We start from the raw sequence: 19,890 nt of genomic DNA, 5'->3' as shown, positions 1-19,890 counted from the left end.
GCCACCTCAATGTCCCCAGGGTGGGTGATGTCCCCCAGGAAGTGGCTTGGTAGTCCCAGATCCAGTGTGTCACCCTTGTCCCAGCAGCAGTGGGGACACTTGGGGGTGCATTGTGGCAGGCAGGGCCACCCAGGAAAGGGACACAGGACACAGGGGTGTGGGGACAAAGGGCTCTGGGGACATGAGGCCATGGGGACACAGGGCATGGGGACACACAGCTCTGGGGTTGCAGGACCACAGAGCCATGGGGACACATGGCACAGTGACACAGGGACACACAGAGGTCCATAGGGACATGGGTCCATGGGACACACACTTGGATCCGTAAGCACACATGGATCCATAGAGACGGGGGGGACACGCACAGATCCATAGGGATTTGGGTCCATGGAAATACACAGATGGATCTGTAAGGACACAGGGACATGGGTCCACGGAAACACACGTGAATCTGTTGGGATTTAGGTCCTTTAGGACACACACAAATCCATGGAGACATGAGTCTGTGGAAACACATGTGAATCCATTCGAAATTGGGAGCATTTGGATACACAAGAGTCTATAGGTATTTGGGTCCATGGGAACACACATGGATCTGTAAGGACACAGGGACATGGGTCCATGGAAACACATGTGAATCCAATCCAGTTTGGGACCATTTGGATACACACGAGTCTATAGGGATTTGGGTCCATGGGAACACACACTCCAGTACCCGTAGGGCTTTGGGATCATGGAAACACACGCGAATCCACAGGGATTTGGGTCTATGGGAACACCCCCGCCCGCCTCCCCTCACGCAATTCCCGCCTTCCCCCAAGGCCGGCCGGTAGGGGGCGTGGCCTGCTATGGAGCAACTCCCCTCCCTCATTGTGACCCCGCCCCCTCACTATCATTGGCTGGCCTCCTCCCACCGCCGCTTCCTATTGGCTGGTGGGTCGCGTGCGTTCCCGGACGCGGAAGTGCCGAGGCCGGAGCGGCGGCGGAGACGGTGAGGGGAGGGGTCGAAGCCAAACCCCGCTCAGAGCCCTGGGAACAGGGATTTATTCCCAGAAATCGGAGGAACTCGGGAATATTCTGCCTTAAATAGCCGGGTTACATTTTGCGTTTGATGAGGGCAAGGGTTTATTGTTGTGTTTCTGTGGGCAAAATGGTTTATTTGGGAGTTTTGGTGAGAAAATTAGTTTATTCTTGTTTGTTTTCATGAGAAAAAAAATATTCTTAGGGTTTGGCGAATAAAATTGTTTATTCTCTGGGGTTTTTGATGAGAAAAAGGGTCTGTTCTGGGGTTTTGATGAGGAAAAGGAATTACTTGTGTTTTTTTTGAAAATGAGGAACATGATTTTTTTGTAGTTTTTGATGAAGAAAATCGTTTATTTTTGCGTTTTTCATGAGGAAAAAAAAGTTTATTTTTGGCTTTTGAGGAAGAAAATGGTTTATTTGTGGGTTTTTGATGAGGAAAATTACTTATTCGTGGAGGTTTTTGATGAGGAAAATGATTTATTATTGGGGTTTGATGAATAAAATAGTTAATTCTTGCTTTTTGATCAGGAAAATTGTTTATTCTTGCAGGGTTTGTGATAAAAAATGGGGTTTTGCTTTTTATGAGGAAAATAGTTTATTTCTGTGGTTTTGATGAGGGAAGTGGTTTGTTCTAGAGCTTTCATGAGGAAAATAGGTTTGATGGGGAAAAATTATTCTTGGTTATTTTTATGAGAAAAACAGTTTATTCTTAGGTTTTTGATTAATTAAATAGTTTATTCTTGGGAATTTCATCAGAAAAAAGAAAAACAATTTATTTTGGGCTTTTAGTGAAGAAAAGGGTTTATTTTAAAGATATTTTCATTTTATTCACCCTTTCTTTATGTTGAAACAAAAATGTTGGATCCTGGTTTCCTGTGGAATCATCAAAGAAGAGATGGGGAGGGGTAAAAAGTGGAATTTAATGACTGGATTTTAACTACTACTGGAATTTAACTGGAATTCTACCAGTTGAATTAAACTACAAGAATTTTCAGAATTTAACTAAAAAGATAAGCCGGAAATTATATTTCTACATCCAAATACTTGCATTTCTTTTAATATAAATTATATTATAAATAACTAAATATTTGCTAGGAAAGCTAGAGATCTTTAGTACCTCAGGGGGTGATTTGCATATCTTTTGAATATTCATGAGTTGTAGCAACACCAAGGAGCTGCAGTACCAGAGCAGGAATCCCTTTCCCAAGGAATTTTAAGAGGCAGGATTGATCCTTTGCCTTGCTCCCGTGAGTAATGAGAGAAAACCTGGAATTTAATGAAGCTGGACTGTGTTAGAACAGGTTGGACAAGCTGGAGCAGCCTCTCCATCCCTGGAATTATTCCAGGTGTGGTTGGATGGAGCTTGGAGCAACCTGGGATAGGGAAAGGTGTCCCTGCCTGTGGAATGAGATGGTTTTTAAAGGTTGCTCCCAACCCAAACCATTCCATGTTTCTTTTGGTGCAACCTCATCCTGGGAGGGTTTAGTGGAGAAGGCAGAGCTGGACTTTTCCCATGGAAACACAGTGAAGGAGCAGGGATGAGCAGGAATGTGGAAAACCAGGTTAGATGCAATTTTGAATCACCACGAGGGTGATTAAACACCTGAAAAAAAGGGAGCAGGGAAGCTCTGGGAGACGTTCAAACTCAGCCAGGCGAGGCTTTGAGCACAGGGTTTGATCCAAAACCTCTTCCAGCCCTGGGTTCTTTGGGAATTCTGCGCCAACACTCTCAAATCTCCATTGCCATAACTCTCCCAGCCCAGGGGAATCCGCCATGTCCAACCTCCCACCTCCGGTGGCAGACGGGAATTGCTTCTACATCCTGACGGAGGACTGTGCCTATGGAAGCAAATACTTCCAAGCTGGCAACTTGTGCTTCTGCAGCGAGAGGAGCTACCTGCGGAATTTTTCCGAGGATGGGCCCCCGGCTTGCTTCCTGAAGGTCGTCATGCTGGATAACAGCTCCACAGTCACCATCAACCTGGAAATCCTGCAGCCCGTGCGCCAGGAAGCCGCCGGATTCCTCCTGGCCATTGGGAGCCACAGCGAGCGCTTGGATTTTTTCCTGGAGAGGCTGAGCCTGGAAGGAGCTCTCCAAGCCGTGCCAGGGCAAAACGTGGTGGTGGAGGTGGAGCGGGAATTTTTCCCAGGAGTCGTGCGCTACATCGGGAGCATCTACAAGCCCAGCTTGGCTGTGCTGTCTCCGGTGTTTTTTGGGGTGGAATTGCAGGTAAGGGGGTGTCCAAAGCAGCGAATTCCTCATTTTTTCCATAAAATTTCTGTGTGTGATATCCCCTCCTGGTGTGTTTTCAGGGAGAGGGGGAAAACAGAGGGAGAAGCAATGGATCCTATCATGGCACTGAGTACTTCAAGTGCAAGAGGAACTGCGGGGTCTTCCTGCCCTTCAGCAAAATCCAGTTTATTCCCACATCAGGCAACGATTATGGGAAGCAGAATCCAGGAAAACAGGACACGGAGGAGGTGGTTCCCGTGAAAGTGGGAGATGCCGTCAGCTTCTACGTGGATGAGACCCCCACCAAAGGAATTGCCATGGCAGTTTACAGGGAAGGGAGCCAGTGGTTCGTGAAGGTTTGCCCGGTAAGAGCAGCTTTTCCATGAGATTTTTAGGGATTTAAAAGAAAAAAAATCACATTATGGTTGGATGTGAAAGAGAAGTAGAAGGAATATCCAAAAGGGATTTGAGTTTCTGTGCAAACTTTCCAGGTTTGTTTAAAAAAATCCTTCATATTCAAGTGTTTAGCTGATGGATTTTTCCCTAGCTGATGGATTTTTCACTCCTTTCAGGAGGAAGAAGGAACAACTGACATTTTCAGGGAAATCCCCATGGATTCTGTTGTGAAGGAGAGCTTGCAAAGTAAGTGATCTTTGGATGTCTCTCCTGATCCCATTCAGGGAGAATTTGAAATTCATTCCTCCTCTGCAGGGTACTGAGGAGCTGAAATTCCAGTAAAAGCTACAGGTTGTTGTAATGGACCGGGATTTATGGAAAAGTTTCAAGTTCCATGCAAAGCTAAAGCTGAATCTCATTTATTAGGGAGGAGAGTCTGATGGTAGCAGAGAATTCCCTCATAGAAGGGGCACCACTGGTTAAAAAAATCTTTAATTCAGCTGTAAAAGATGGAGCAGGAGCTCCATTCCTGGGTGGGAAAGGCTCAGGTGTCAGCAGCAATGTTGGGAATTGTTGGACAAGAGAAGGAATTAGTAGAAAAATTAGGAAATAACCCCCCTGTTGCCATTCCAGTAGTCTGGGAAGGGCTGGATTAGCTCCAGGGCCAGCAAGAGGTTGGAATGTGAAACTTTGAGCAGGGAAACAAGGAGCAGGATCATTCCCTCTCATCCTGTCAGACCAGCTTGGACACACTGGGAATTATACCTTGTGTCCCTGGTGCTCAGCTTCCTGCTTGTGTGTTTAGCCTGGAATTTCCAAAATAGACCTGGAATTAGATCCAGAGGATCAAACTCCCACCTCTCCTGATGTTTTGTGTTGCCCATCAGGTTTTTTCCCAACATTTGACTCCGATGTGGGCTTTGGAAAACCAAACCAAATGAAACGAGAGATAAGTGAGAGCAGCAAGGAGGGGGAAGGTGGAAATTCCCCCCTGGAAGTGAATTCCATGGTCCAGATTACCTTGGACAAGGGGAATCAAGTTTCAGGAATCATCCGCTGGTTGGGCTACCTGCCCCAAATCAAGGACAAAATGGCTGGAGTTGAACTGGTGAGGCTGGAAAGCTGGGAAAGAACCTGGGAGTGCTGGTGGCAGTGTCTGAATATGGAGGGTGGAATTTTGGGATCCCCAGGTGCAGGATATTGAGGGGCTGGAATGGAGCTGGGAAGGGTCTGAAGCACCAGCAGCAGCTGGGAGGGCTCATCCTGGAGAAAAGGAGGCTCAGGGAGAACATTCTGGATCCCTACAGTTCCCGAACGGGAGGGTGGGGCCAGGTGGGAGCTGGACTCTGCTCTCTGGGAATGAGAGACAGAACAAGAGGAAACAGCCTCAAACTGCTCTAGTGGGTGTTTAGGTTGGATATTGGGAAAATTCCTTTATGGATGGGGTTGTCCAGCCCTAGCACAGCTGCCCAGGGCGGGGGTGAGATCCCCATCCCTGTGGATGTGGCACTTGGGGACACAATCTAGTAGTGTCCTCAGCAGCGTTGCGTAGCCAGACTCGCTCTCAGATCTCTTTTCCAACCATAATTCCATAAATCCCACTCTCAGGCTCATCTCTGGTGCTGTTTTTCCAGGATGAAGACAAGGGGGTCACAGCTGGGGAGTGGCTGGGCAAGTCCTATTTCCACTGCGCCCCGAAGCGCGGCCTCTTCGTGAGGCTGAATTCCTGCCAGCCCGATGTGCGCTTCCAGAGCTTTCCCAACTCCGACCTCTCTCTCAGGGATTACAGTGAGTCCTCTGGGGAGCAGGAAAATGTGATGGGAGAAGGATGTGGGAAAACTCCGTGGGCAGCATTTCTTCCCTTTCTTCGAGTGTTGTTTTTTGGTGTTTATCTCACACCACGTCTTTGGCTGGATTAACAGCTGGACTCCATCCTAGATGTCTTTTCCAACCTAAATGATTCCTTAGGGGATATCCCACAAGTCTGAAAGACTGTGATGTATGAAAAGCTGGATTGAGAAGCCACCTTAGGTCTCAGAGTTGTAGACTCACCTCAGACTTTTGAGTCATCAAGGAAGGGCAGAGTTGACCCAGATGAAAAGGTGAAGGCAATTCCTTTTCTTGTAGGAGGACAAGAAGCTCTTCCAGAGGGTCCTGAGAGTTTTCCTCCCCTCAGGAATGAGGCAGCAGTCCGTGTTCTCCAAGGACGGATGAAGGGCATCCAAGGCCATTGTAATTCCTGCTACATGGATGCAGCTCTCTTCAGGTAAGGACCTGCTTGGGTGGTGCAGGCTCCTTAAGCGAATGGCTTTTTAATTGACCAAAGCGCCAAATTGCAGCATGTCCCCGGATTTCTGAGTTGGCTGGAAGTTTACCTGGTGTAGAGCAGGATGTAACTGTGTGGAGATGCAACCTCCAGGCTGCTTTTTTATGTCCTTCCCAAATCCAGCAGGTTTTTCAGCCCTGAAGACTCCCTGTACCCCTGTGTCTGTCATTCAGGGTGCTGATAGCTCCCACTTTTCCAGATTTGGACTGTGCTGACTGTCCCTGGAAGTTCTGACCGGAATCATTCCAAAGAACCCACACAGGAGGTCCCAGCTTCCCTGCTTGGAGAGGAAAAGACTCAGTGGTGCCCTTCCCTGAGCAGTTTTGGCTGCAAAGTAGGAATTTCCTTCTCCCTGAGCTGTTCCCTTGCTTTCTCCCAGTGTTCATTGTTCCAGATGTGCCTCACTGTGCAGATGTGCTTTCCTCACCTCCCTGTAATTCCATGCATGGATTATTGGGCATCAAAGCCATTGACTGTCGCCAGCCATCACATTTTGGTTCCAGCTGTTGCTTCCAAGCCCTCAAACTCATACCCATCCCACTCTTCCCACAGCCTCTTCTCCTGTACCTCTGTGCTGGACTCCATGCTCTTCATGCCTTTCCCACTGTGTGACAGGAATGTCCAGGGAATTCTGCGGGATGAGATTGTCAATCCCCTCCGAAGGTGAGTGTAGGGAATTTTGGAAGTTGTCCCATTTACCTTCATTCCTTCCCTGCTCCCCTAAAGGTGGTGCCTGGCACTGAGGGAAACCTGGCAGCCACATCCAAAGGTGTTCAGGACAAGGAGGAATGGTTTTAAACTGACAGAGCGTGGATTGAGATGGGATACAGGGAAGGAATTTTCCGTGTGAGGGTGGTGACAGGGTGGAATGGAATTCCCAGAGAAGCTGAGGCTTCATCCTGGAATCCAGGCCCCATCCCTGGAAGTGTCCCAGACCAGGTTGGGCTGGGCTTGGAACAACCTGGTCTCATTGGTGGCATCCCTGCCCATGGCAGGGGATTGAACTGGATGAAGTTTAAGATCCCTTCCAAGCCCAGCCTTTCCACGATTTCCCTCACGTGCAGCTGGTTGTTGTTCCCAGGACTGGCTTTGTCAGGGCCAGCAGCATGATGCATCTCCGGGAGCAGCTCACAGACAAGGGCCAGTGCTCCAGTTTTACCAACGCTGAGAAAGGTAAGGAGCTCCCTGGGGCCTTTCCCCAGCTGCTTCCCTGTGTTTTGTCTCATCCAGGCACCAGCTGGCAACTTCCCTCGGTGCTTCTCCCAGGAATGTGCTTTAATTAGGTGCTGATGTGAACTGATGTAAAAATTCACTTGTAAAATTCTTTTAGCTTTTAAATCTCACTGTACCCTCAGAGCCCCTTCCAGTGCCTAAAGGGGCTCCAGGAGAGCTGGAGAGGGACTTGGGACAGGGGATGGAGGGACAGAACACAAGGAATGGCTTCCCACTGCCAGAGGGCAGGGGCAGGTGGGATATTGGGAAGGAATTCTTCCTTGTGAGGGTGGTAAGGGGCTGGAATGGAATTCCCAGAGAAGCTGTGGCTGCCCCTGGATCCCTGGAAGTGTCCAAGTCCATGTTGGATGAGGCTTGGAGCAACCTGGGATAGGTGGAAGGTGTCCCTGCTCATGGCAACAGCTGTAATTCCATGATCTTGAAGATCTTTTCCCAGCCAAATTCCATCCTGGAATTCCATGGAAGTGCAGTCTCTGAAAGCTGCTTGGCATTTTCCATGTTCCCTTTGGGATTTGTGCCTTAACCAAGTGCTCTCAGCAGTTTACCCCCAGTTGTCCCCTAAGCTGAAAATGAAGTTCCAGGTCCCTGGAATGCTGGCTCATGTTTATCTGGCAGCTCTTGGATGCAGTGGGACACAGCAGTTCCTGGTGAGGTCTGATCCCTCCTTTCCTCTCACTTTCCAGATCCTGAGGAGTTCCTCAATCTCATAATGCAGCAGATCCTGGGAATTGAGCCACTGTTGAAACTCCAGTAAGTTTCCACAGCTGAGGGATACAATTCCCAAGGCCAGGCTCATTAATTTTCCACCTCAGAATCCCGGGGTGGGGGGGTGTCAGCTGTCCCTTTCCACCGAAGTTTTTTGGAATCACAGCTCTGAGTTTTGCGCAGCTCTTTCCACTTTCCCTTAGGAACAGACTCTGATCCTGCTTGTTGTGATCTTCCCATCCGGGCAAAGACACTTCTCAGCTTTCCCTGGAGGGTGCTGCCTTCAGAAAATCAGGATAAAAACCTTGTGCCATCCTCAGGGAGAGCCAGAAGGGGGTTTGAGAAAGGTGATGTCCGACTTTAGTGCAGATCCAGCAGTATCTGACAGCCTTTGGATGAATTTGGGATGTGTCCAGGCTGCCAGGCTGGCTCAGCTCCCGCAGCCTCTCAAAACAGGCAGCCCATGGATGCAGTCCCAGTTTTTTGGGGACTCTACAAAGAGGATGAGAGGCTGGAGGAAGCCAAAAATAACTGTGCTGTTTGTGAGCACAGAAGGGGAATTGTTGGATTTCTGTGCCCCTTTGTGGAGCCATCGCTCGAGCCGTGGATTGTGGAGTGCTGGGAAAGGCCAGGCACAAAGAGGACTCTGTGCTGCAGCTCCCCTGCACAGGGTCATCCCAAGGAAATCCTTTCCCTGCTTTCTTTAGGGATTGTGGGAGATCTGCACACAAGTCACCTTGAGTTTGGCTTTTTTGTCCTTCATCGAAGCATCCATTTGACAATTTAAATACTAAATTATCTTTTAGATTTATATTGAGGGGAAATGGAATTTTACCTATAGGATGTGCTGCTTCAAAGGGATAACAAGGCAAAAATTCCTACTTACCTCCTGCTCCCCTGGCATAATTTGGTATTTTTGGGTGGAAAAAGTGCTTTGTGTTGCACCAAGCCACCCTCGGTGCCTTAAGCCCAGGAGCTCTCCCAGGACAAACATTGGGAAACTCCAATTTTTATGTTCACATCCCAATCCCATGAGCTCTCCTTGCAGGTCAGGAGGCCAGAAGGAGCAGGAATGTTACTGCTACCAGATATTTATGGATAAACAGGAAGATTTGGTAGTTCCTGATGTGCAGCAGTTGGTGGAACGCTCATTCCTGTCCTCAGATCTGAAGCTGGTGGAAGTGAGTCCAGTTTCCTTCTGCTTTCCTGCTTTTCTTGCTTCTCAAAATACCTGTGAGGCCTTGGATGTTTTATATCCAACTCTGAATCCAAGCACGACTTAGGAAAACGCCTCTGCTTTCCCTGTTTCCTTTTTGTCCTGTGAATAATGACAGCAAATTTAGAGAAAAATCTCTGGGATTTGGCTCTTGTGGCAGGGTGACTCCTTTCCCTTTTTTTTTTTCTTCCCCAGATCCCATCTTGCTTCATTATCCAAATGCCACGTTTTGGGAAGGAATATAAAATGTTCAGTAAAATCATCCCTTCCTTGGAGTTGGATATAACAGATTTGCTGCTGGACAGTGAGTGATGGACAGTGGGCTGTGAGCAACCAGCTCTGGGCTCTCTGAGCTGGGATTCTTCTTCCTTGAGTCCCAGTTTTGGCAGGACAGACTGGATTTTAGGTGGGATCTGGAGGAGACACTCCCTCTGAGCTCCATTTCCCTGGCAGGTCCCAGGGAATGCTGCCTGTGTGGAGATGTTGCCACTCTGGAATGCTCGGAGTGTTTCAAGGACAAGGTGTTCGCAGCCAGGGGCCTGAAGCAGTTCTGCAGCTCCTGCTCCAGACAGGTATCTGTGGCTATTCCCAAAATCCACCTTGGAAGCTGTCAGCTCCCAAAATCCTCACATTTCCCTGGCTGTCCCTGCAGCTGTTCAGGTTGTGCATGGAGCAGCCCTTTCCTGAGGGTCATTCCCACCAGGAGCCAGAGGTTGTGAACCCTCTGCTTACACAGAGCCTAAATAATAATGGAATCATAGAAAAACTTGGATGGGACAGGACCTTGAAGCTCATTCCAGTTCCACACCCTGGATACTGCTCACCATCCCAGGTTGCTCCAGGGTCGGTCCTACCTGGCCTTGGACAATTCCAGGGATAGGACATTCACAGCTTCCCTGGACAACCTGTTCCATAAATAAGGTATAACCCTGCAGGAGCTGAGTGCTTATCACTCCCTGCTGCCTCTCCATGAACATTCCCACAATTCCTGCCTCTTGGAGGGTGACACGCTCCCATTTCAGCCTCCAGCTGCCAGGCTGTTCCCACAACTCCCAGGCAAGCAGGGAGCACAGGAATCACATCAGCAGGGAATAAACTGGGAATCCCTGCCCCCTCTTCCTGGCAAGCCAGGGCCAGTTCTGCCAATGCCACATTGTCCCCTCTCCTCAGGTTCACTCCCATCACTGCCGCAAAGCGCACAAGCCCAGGAGGCTGCACGTTCCAGAGGAATTCCAGAGCTGGAGCGCCCGGGGCTGCCAGCAGGTCCCACGGGAGAAGCTGGAGCTGTTTGCAGTGCTCTGCATCGAGACCAGTCATTACGTGTCCTTCGTGAAATACGGCCCTGGGAACCAGCACTGGATGTTCTTCGACAGCATGGCCGACCGGCACGGTGAGGGAGTGGGAGTGGGATGTGGGAACAGGATGTGGGAAGCTGCCAGGGGCTGCTCAGTCCATCTTTTCCTGTCAAGTTCCCCTGCTTAAGCTTTCTCTGGATCTGGCTTTCCATTTATTAGATTCCAGAGGGGCCAAGCCAAGCAGGTGGGAGTTTTTCCAGGTGCTTCCAGCTTCTGGTTGTGGTCAAACAAGGGATTTGGGATCCTATCCCAGCTGACTCAGCTTAAGGGCACAGATTGTTCTCCTGTCCTTCCCCACTGTGCTTCTATCACAGAATCATGGAATGGTTTGGGTTGGAAGAGACCTTAAAACTCATCCAGTTCCAACCCCTGCCAGGGACCCCTTCCATTATCCCAGGTTGCCTCAAGCCCCAGGCTGGCCTTGGACACTTCCAGGGATGGGGCAGCCACAGCTCTTCTGGGAATTCTGTTCCAGCTCCTCACCACCCTCACAAGGAAGAATTCATTCCCAATATCCCAGCTATCCCTGCCCTCTGGCACTGGGAAGCTCCATATCTTTTCCAAAATCCTTCTCCAGCTCTCCTGGAGCCCCTTTAGGTTGAATGGTCTCCCCTCATCCAGCCTCTTCCAGTGCTTTTGGCCTCTACATCTCCCAGCTAAGGCTCTGCACGACTCTTGAGTGTGCTGGGATCTGCTGGAGCTGTAGGAACTCATCCCTTTGGGATCTGGTTTGAGATTTTGCTCCTCCTTTTCCACCTTAGGTAGTGAAAATGGCTTCAACATTCCCACGGTGACGCTGTGCCCGGAAGTTGCCAAATACCTGGACTTGCCCCTGGCTGTGCTGGCCCTGGAGCAGCCTCGGGACATGGATGGGGTGGTCAAACGCCTCTTCTGTGACGCCTACATGTACCTGTACCAGAGCAGGAAAATGGCACTTTACAAGTGACACCACCCCAGGCCGATGTCACGGAGCCACATCAGGAATGGGAGCTTGGATCATCCCAGAAGGTGGAAGTAGCTGAGACTGGATACTCTGAGCTGCCTCTTCTCGCTTCTCTTGTTGTCAAATTATCCAAGTCAGGCTGGGTTTGTTAAATCCTGGCTTTATCCAGTGGTAGTTGGTCCTTGGGCACAGCTGGACTGGGACTTACTGGTGCTCAAATTCGTTCCCGTTCACCACATTCCACAATTCTCCCTCTCCGGGTACTCTGCAGCTGGAGCGTCCCCACATCCTTGTTTCCCTGCCATCCCTTCCCTCCAAAGCTGGGGAGCAGCAGGAATCAAAACTCAAGGAATTACCCACAGGTTTACCAGGAAACCATAACCTTTTCTAAAACATCCTCCCCTGGATTTCTGGATTTGTGCAGCAAGGAAAATGAGGTCAGGATCGATTTTCCTCACCTGTGTCCCTCAATTCCCTGCACTTCCCTTTTCCAGCACTAACTGGCACTTTTACCCACCATGCCTTATATCCAGTCATGGATATCCTGAGCTGAAGCTGTGCTTTAAAAATAGGTATTTTTCCAGGAATGAAACTGGAAGGAGGATGGAAGTTGAGCAACATCTGGGCTTCTGCTGCTTCCTCTTTTTTGGCAAAATCTGCACAGGATTCAGTGTTCCAACCTCACTTTTAGCACTTTCTGTCCCATCTTTGCACCCACTTCCAAGTTCTGGAGTCAAATACCAGAATTCCAAGGGCAAAAATGGAAAAAAAAAAAATGAGCACTCTGGGATTTTCTGCAGGAAGGTTTAGGGTTTGGGTGGAACTTGTTTTCCTTAAGTTAAATAAACTTGTAAACTTGGGGGCTCTCTGCTATAAAGTGGGAAGTTGTACTGGAGTCACTGGGATGCCCAAATTCCAGAAAAAACCTCAAGGAAAGCATCCAGGAGTTCCAGATGTGCAGGTTTAACTCCGTTCCTGCTCTTTTCCCCCCGTCTTTAATGCAGAGTGGAGTAATTTTAATACAGCCTGGAGCTTTCCATTGGTCCTAGTGGCTTGGGATGTTTGGTTTGGGATCTTTCTGGCATTCCAGGTGTTGCCAGCAGGTCCTGGAGGGATGCTTTCTCACTGCTCAGTTCTGATATGTCACACCTGGAATACTGGGTCCAGTTTGGAGCTCCCCAGTACAAGAGAGTCAAAATCCAAGGAAAAACCACAGAGATGATGAAGGGACTGGAGCATCTCCTATGAGGAGAGGCTCAGGGAGCTGGAATTGCCCAGCCTGGAGAAGAAGAGGCTCAGAAAATTTCCTCAGTATCCATAAACAGCTGAGGAGAAAATGCGAAGACACCCAGGAGCTTCTCTGCCCACCAAAATGGTTCCTTAACATCAGGAATTGCATCTTATCCATGAGGATGACAAATGCTGGCACAGGTCACTCTCCTTAATTCCTCCTCTCCCAAAAACTCAGGAAAATCTCTACTCAGGTACAATGGACTCCTTATCTTTGGTGCTTTGCTTAAAAAAGAATCTAATTTATAACAAACTGATCCTGGATTTCCTGGAGTTTTTTGCCTTTCTTAAAATGGGATACAATGCTGTCAGAATTCCCAGAAATCCGGGACCATCAGGCCATGCTTCGTTAAGCTCTTAATTGTTTTCTTCCCTGTAATTTCTGCCAAGATCCAAACCATGGAGAGGAGGGCGGACAGAAAAGCTACAGGTTTGATCCCTGGGGGTTTCCCTCTCACCTTCCCATTCCCAGTGGAGCTCCAAAGGGTTTTCACTGGAATTAGGGTCAGAGCCATGGTGAGAAAAGGCCTTTATTTTAATTTTTTTGCTTAGTCTGAAGCTCAGTGTGGGTTAGAGCCACGTTTCCTGTGGGAACAGGGGTTAGAGAGTGCAGGTGGCAACCTGGAGCTGGGATCAACCTGGAGCTGGGATCAACCTGGAGCTGGCCTCCACATCCCAGGGAATTCGGCCAGAATGGAAAGAGCTGGAATGTTGCCACAGAGATGAAGCTTAGAATTGCCAAAGAATGTCTGCCCTGGGTATCCCATGGGCATCCCGTGTCACCCTTTTGGTGGCACACCCAGACTTTGTTCTAGTGCCACCAAGGAGCTTCAGGATGGAGAGCCACCACAGAGGTCACAGGGCTGGCAGGGCCACCAAGGAAGGCACAGGAGTGGCAGGGCCACCAAGATAAGGCACAAGGCTGGCAGGGCCACCAAGCTGGGCACAGGACTGTCATTTCCAGGGGACGCAGGGACAGCTGTGCCTTCCCCATCCCTGTGTTCTCAGCTTCCCTACTGGGACCCCAGGGCACTCTCGCAGTTCCTGCAGGTTCCTCGGGTTAGCACCAGGCAGCAGAAAGGTCTAAATTAGCTGTTAATTTCAAACGAGGCACCTGGGCTTCCCAAAAAAGCACAGAGCAGGAGCTGGGGATGAGCAGGGACCCCCTCAGTGGCTGCCCTGACGCAGCTCCAGGAAGAGCCGGTGCAGCCGTTCCGTCACGGCCACCTGGGAATGGGAACAGCAGCAGTCAGGGAACAGCTCTGTGGTGGCTCTGCTCAGGCCACCAAATCCAGTGGCATTCCCAGATGTGTGCCAGCAGGATGTGGGAAGTGCTGGACGTACCGGGTAGGACTGCGGCTCGTGGAGCCGGCGGTGAGCGGGGCTGAGCAGGTTGAGGGACAGCTGGGCATGGGTCCTCACCTCGGGCAGGCTGGGCAGGGGCTCACACACCTGCAGGGATGGAGATCCATGTAGGAAGCCACCAGCCAGCACCAATCCCAACGAGCCACCACATCTGGGTTGGCACCAGAGTTGTTGGCACATCTCAGAAGCCACCACCGCCCTTGATCCATCCCCCAGTGTGGAAGAGGAGAGCTCCCAGGACATGGGACCACCCCTGACCTGGCCATCCCTGAAGTAGGTGCGAAGGAGGGGCTCCACGGTGGTGGGAATGACCTTCGTGGTTTCCCCAAGCTGTCCCAGGAGACGGATCCCCAGCTCCTGCCCCGCACTGGGCGATGGCTCCTCTTCCAGGGCCATGAGGTCCATGAAGGGATGACCTGTCAGGAGGACAGCAGGGAGAGAGTTACGGAGCAGGAGATTTCCCCAGGACTCTGGGAAGGGTCTCCAGACTCACCAGAAGCATCATAGAGCCGATACATCGTCTTCAACCCTGGGATCGTCATCTTCTCCTCATCCTCCGTGAGCTTCAGGCATGGGGAACCATTGACCTCCACCAGCTGTGGGAAAAGGGAAGGGAAGGGAATCTGTGACCCCTCTGAGGAGGCCACTGATGCAAATCAGCTGAAAAAAAGACAATTAAAAAACCCTAAAACCACTCCAAAGTTGGGCATTCTGCCTCCTCCTGCCTGTGAAGAACTTGAGGCTTCTGGTGGGCAAAGAACTGGCCATGACCCAACACTGGCACCCAGAACTTCCCCATGTCCTGGGATGATCCCACAGCACAGGCAGCAGGAGAGGGAGGAATTCTGCCCCTCGGCTCCACTCAGGTGAGACCCCACCTGCAGAGCTGCTCCAGCCCTGGGGTCCAATATCAGGAGGATGTGGAGCTGCTGGAGAAGGTCCAGAGGAGGCCATGGAAATGCTCCAAGGGCTGGAGCCCCTCTGCTCTGCAGCCAGGCTGGGAGAGCTGGGAATATCCAGCCTGGAAAAGGCTCCATGGAGACCTCAGAGCCCCTTCCAGTGCCTAAAGGGTCTCCAGGAGACCTAGAGAAAGACTTTGGCACAAGGGATGGAGGGACAGGACACAGGGAATGGCTTCCCACTGCCAGAGGGCAGGGATAGATGGGATATTGAGGTACTGGAATGGAATTCCCAGAGTAGCTGTGGCTGCCCCTGGATCCCTGGAAGTGTCCAAGGTGGGGCTTGGAGCAGCCTGGGATAGTGGAAGGTGTCCCTGCCCATGGTGGTGGAGGACCTTCAAAAATCCCTTCCAAGGCAAATTCTTTTGTGACTCCAGTGGGGCTGGATGGCCATGGAGCGGGCGTGGATCACCTGGAAGTGGCTCAGCAAGGATTGAGATATTTGGGATTTAGGCTGCCACCTGTACCTTGTAGACACAGCCCAGCGATGGCTGCAGGGGACACGTCACCAGGTTGGTCCCGATGCCGATCATGTCGATCTCGCTCCCCTGAGGCCGCAGAGAAGACGGAGACCATCAACATCCCACCCCTGCCAGCACCAGGGACAGCCCAGGTGACGTCCCAGCCCTGCCAGCAGGTTCCTCACCTCCTTCCTGAACTCCTCCAGGCTCTGCTCACTGATGTCATTGCTGACAGCGATGGGGATGGTCGCAAACCAGGGCACCTGGAAGCTGGAAGGAGCAGGATTTGGGAGGATCCATGGATCAGCCCACAACACCCAGAGCCATGAGGGCTCCCAAATCCTGGCAGGATGAGGGGCTGGGTGCAGGTGAGGATGACGGGGATCGGTGACATCCATCCCAGGGCTGGCGTGGGACTCACTGAGCTCCGCAGACTCGGAACACTCCCCGGATTTCCTTGGATTGTTGGGCCAGGTCCCCGCTGTCCAGGCGCACTCCGATGGCCTGGTATCCCAGCTGGTGCAGTGCCAAGGCCACGGCACAGAAATTGGGCAAACCACTCCTGGGATGGGCAAGGAAAGCGTTAATGACAAGTGGGACACGGATCCAGGGTAGATCCAGCAGTGTTTCCAAGCCCTGCGCCAGCCAGCATTCCTGCTCCAAGGCCACCAATGAGGGACACATCCATCCCCTGTGTCATGGTGGCAAAAGTCCTGGCATCCTCACCTCCTGACACAATAGGTGTCCAGCAATCCCTGGAAGTCACACGGGAAGGTGACAGCATAGGACACGAAGGCAGCCAGCTCGCCCTGGTTGGCCTTGCTGGGAGGAGTCTGGAGCAGGTCACAAACCCGCTGCAGCCAGGACACAGAGAGGCCTACGAGATCCACGGGATCTCCTCCAGCCCGAGGCAGCAGCTCCTGCCACGGGAACATGGGATTTGCACAGCCCGTGGCATTATCCAAGGTGCCAGGAGTGTGGGAACAGGTGGAGTGTTCCATTCCACATCCATCCCACTCCAATCCCTGTCTGCATCCCCATCTCATCCCACATCCCATTCCCCACCCCTATCCACATCCTCATTCCCATCTCCATCCCACCTAACCCCCATTCCCACCACATCCCTATCCCCATCTCCTCCCACCCCTAACTCCATACAAACCCCATCCCACTTCCCTCTGCCCATCCCTATCCCCATCCCAATCATGCCCATATCCCATCTCCATCCACATCCCATCCCCAACCCCATCCAATCCCCAGCTCTATCCCATTCCCATCTCCATTCCTATCCCCCTCTACATCCCCACCCCCATGAGATCCCTATCTCACCCCCATCCCACCCTCACCTGCACTCCCATCCCTATCCTCATCCCACCCCCATCCAATATTCATCCCCATTCCCATTCCCTTCCCATCCCATCCCCATCCCATCTCATTCCCATCCCATCCCCATTCCCATCCCATCCTATTCCCACTCCCATTCCCATCCCAGGCACCACTCACCCGTGGCTGCACCTCCTCCAGGCACCTGAAGGACATGATGAAGGAGTGGGCGATGGTGCCGCGCACGGGAATTCCGTAGAGTTTTCCTGCCAGGATATTGCTGGTGCAGTCGAAGCCTGCGAGGAGGGACGGGGAGGACACCCAGGTGACGGCAGGGCCGCAGTGGCACTGGGTGCCGTGGGGTGGGACTCACCCCCAATGTAGGAATATTTGGATGCCGAGAGGGCTCCATCCGGCCCCTGCGCGCGGCGGAGCCCCATCTCCATGAGCTTCATGTCTGGGCCAGCGAGGAGACGGAATCTGGCAGCGTTGGTGGCCACCAGGCTGGGGGACAAAGGGGACAGGTCACACAGAGCCAGCACAGCCACGGGGAAGGGGCTCCAGGACCCGCCCTGCTTGGATGAGGCAGGGACTTGGTGGACAGGGATGTGGTGGAGTTGACCAAGGGAATGTGGGGGACAGGGATATCCTAAGGGTGACCTGTGGGGGACCAGGATATCTCCCAGGAGAACCTGGGGACAGGGAGACCCTTCAGGGGACCACAGGGTGGGCTGGACATGGAAAGCCCTCAGGAAAACTTGGGGGGACACTGGGATACCCTCCAGTAGTTAAATTCAACCAGAAGAATTCCAGCAGTTAAATTCCAGTAGGGGACTTGTAGGGTCATGGTACCCCCAGGACTGGGGTTTCCCAACCTCACATTTCTCTCTGGGTTGGGGGATGCTGCACTCCCTTCCCTGCCCCTCTCCATCTTCCAGAGGCTTTGGGATCATCTCCACCCCAAAATACCTGGCATAGTTGACCAGGCACAGCAAGGTGGTCTCCAGCAGCTGCACCACCAGGAGCGGCCCCTTCACCTGCAGGAACGGCACCTGCGGGAACAGCGGTGACATCCTGGTCTCCCAGGAGCAGGGAGAAACTGGGAAAGGTAGGAATGGGGGTCCAGGGGATCCCAGAGTCAAGGAAAAGGAAAGGCCTGGACCTGGGAGAGGTGTGATGGTCAGGAAAGGGGTTGTAGGGGAATATTGGTGAAGGAAAAGGGGGTACAAGGGGATTCCAGTGCCAGGGAAGGGGTGCAGGGGGATTCTATTGCCCAGGAATGAGGGTCCAGATTGTCCCTGTGCCCAGGATAGGGGTTCCAGAGATTCCCAGTGTGAAGGAAAAGGGGGTCACAAGGCGGGAACACCCAGCATGGCCAGGATGGGGGTTCAAGGGGTCCATGGTGTTGAGGAAAGGGGGGAGGGGGTGTTGAGGGTTGGGAAGGCAGGAACAGGGGTCCAGGGGCTCCCAGGATCAGGGAAAAGGGAGGTGCTGGGAAAAGCAGGATTGGAGTTCCAGGGGATCCCAGGTTCAAGGAAAATGGGAAGTCTGGGAGCTGGGAGAGGTAGGATAGTCAGGAAAGAAGATGGAGGAGGGTCCCACCCTGGCAAAGACGACGGAACCCTCAGGAATGGCAGTGACGGTCACCTCGGAGGCATCCAGGGTGGCCAGGTAGTCAAAGAAGGCGTCGTCTGTGGTGCTGGGCAGGACAGAGCGCAGGTACGCGACATCTGCGGGGACAGCGCGGTGACACCGGGGACGAGGGACACAGGGGGAGGTGCGGGGGGAGCACCGAGCGCTCCATGGACAGGCGGGTGACAGCACCCCCAGCACAGAGCGAGACAGGGTGGCCCAAGTCCCCTCTGAGGGATATCTGTGGATCTCTGGAGGGTGTCCCAGTGTCCCCCCACGTTTCCCTCAGGGCTCTTTGTGTCCACCCCTGTGTCCTGTGTCCCCTGAAGGGTCTCCCTGTCCCTTGAGTCCCTCTGAGAGATGTCCCTGTCTCTTTATGAGTTGTCCTGATCCCCTGCAGTCCCCCAGGGGGCTTCCCCTGTCCCTCTCCCTCACCACGGGTCCCCAGTCCCCCAGGTGCCTCTGATAAACATCCCTGTCCCCCTCAGGTCCTCTTGAGGGATTCCCCTGTCCTCCCCCTCTCCCTGGGGACTTCCCATCCCCAGATCACTCTCAGAGATGTCTCTGTCCCCCTTAAGTCTCCCTGAAACGTCCCCAGACACCCCTGGATTCTGTCCCATCCCTTACAAGTCTCCTTGAGTTGCTCCCCCATCCTCCCCTCGGGGGGAATTTCCCCCCTTCCCTCGCACCGCTCCCCGCTGTCCCTTCCTCATCCTGTACCCTGTCCCCTGGAGTTGTTCCAGAGTCTCCCTGGGAATGTTCCCTTCTTCTTCCTCTCCCGACAACGCTTCTCCCGTCCCTTCCTCATCCTCCCCTCCGTCCCACCCTGCGCCCTGGAATTGTTCCCCCGTCCCTCCAAGTCCCACTGGGACCGTCCCCTCGCCCACCACTCCTCCCTACAACTCTGTCTCTCCCCTCCTTGTCTCCCGCTGTCGCCACGCACCGGCAGCGGAGAAGCGGAAGGCTCGGAGCCCCCGCAGCCCCTCGGCCAGGCCGGCCCCGAGCGCGAAGGAGCCGCGGAAGGGCGGGCGGCGGAAGAAGAGCTCGGCGGCGGCCGGGGCGCGGTGTCGCCCGGCCCGCCAGTGCCCGTAGGCCATGGACACCTGGTACAGGTCCGCCAGCGGCGCCATGGCGGGGCGGCGACACGGGGACAGGGGAGGGGACACGGGGAGGGACGGGGGAGGAGCGGGGCAATAGGAGGGATACGGAAGCACGGGCTGGGGGAACGCGGGGATGGCAACACGGGGCAGCAGGGATGACAGCACAAGGGGGACACGGGACAGGGTCGGCGACACAGCTGGACACGCGGGGTGGCAGCGCACAGTGGACACGTGGCACAGGGATGGCAGCAGAGGGAGGATACAGGGACAGTGGGGACAACGGGGACAGGGCAGCAGGGATGGCAACACACGGGTGATGGTGACACAGGA

At 52.8% G+C, this 19,890-nt stretch overlaps 2 protein-coding genes across 6 annotated transcripts; one reads left to right on the top strand and one right to left on the bottom strand.

Moving 5' to 3' along the window:
* The first annotated feature begins 23 nt into the window (after positions 1–23).
* Positions 24–12,977, top strand: LOC102100766 (ubiquitin carboxyl-terminal hydrolase CYLD-like). Of its 3 annotated transcripts, none has more exons than XM_005516861.3 (15): positions 24–991; positions 2,782–3,253; positions 3,337–3,621; positions 3,829–3,898; positions 4,540–4,760; positions 5,287–5,440; positions 5,780–5,918; positions 6,531–6,641; positions 7,060–7,151; positions 7,895–7,961; positions 8,965–9,097; positions 9,328–9,436; positions 9,586–9,704; positions 10,303–10,522; positions 11,249–12,977. In XM_005516861.3, the coding sequence occupies exons 1-15, from the start codon at positions 849–851 to the stop codon at positions 11,431–11,433; spliced, it is 2,520 nt and encodes an 839-aa protein (XP_005516918.2). In that variant the 5' UTR covers positions 24–848; the 3' UTR covers positions 11,434–12,977. The 3 variants fall into 3 exon arrangements, with proteins under 3 accessions (XP_005516918.2, XP_087919569.1, XP_087919531.1); XM_088063443.1 differs by having other exon boundaries at positions 896–1,171; positions 2,186–3,253; XM_088063405.1 differs by having other exon boundaries at positions 896–2,369.
* Positions 12,978–13,232: 255 nt separating this feature from the next.
* NAPRT (nicotinate phosphoribosyltransferase) lies at positions 13,233–19,598 on the bottom strand. Of its 3 annotated transcripts, none has more exons than XM_005517372.3 (13): positions 19,404–19,598; positions 18,431–18,558; positions 17,798–17,880; positions 17,202–17,332; positions 17,009–17,124; positions 16,232–16,425; positions 15,927–16,067; positions 15,691–15,775; positions 15,512–15,592; positions 14,579–14,681; positions 14,344–14,501; positions 14,065–14,172; positions 13,233–13,947 (listed from the first exon to the last, which is right to left on the bottom strand). In XM_005517372.3, exons 1-13 carry the CDS (start codon positions 19,588–19,590, stop codon positions 13,888–13,890), a joined length of 1,575 nt encoding a protein of 524 aa, XP_005517429.2. In that variant the 5' UTR covers positions 19,591–19,598; the 3' UTR covers positions 13,233–13,887. The 3 variants fall into 3 exon arrangements, with proteins under 3 accessions (XP_005517429.2, XP_087911285.1, XP_087911291.1); XM_088055159.1 differs by having other exon boundaries at positions 17,009–17,094; XM_088055165.1 differs by having other exon boundaries at positions 18,476–18,558.
* Positions 19,599–19,890: the final 292 nt, after the last annotated feature.

Source organism: Pseudopodoces humilis, chromosome 1, assembly GCF_049639895.1.
Source record: "Pseudopodoces humilis isolate 2021_Gansu_Grassland_sample_001 chromosome 1, ASM4963989v1, whole genome shotgun sequence".
Taxonomy (NCBI): Eukaryota; Metazoa; Chordata; class Aves; order Passeriformes; family Paridae; genus Pseudopodoces; species Pseudopodoces humilis.
The sequence above is the reverse complement of the archived record's forward strand: the minus strand, read 5'-3'. Positions and strand labels throughout refer to the sequence as shown.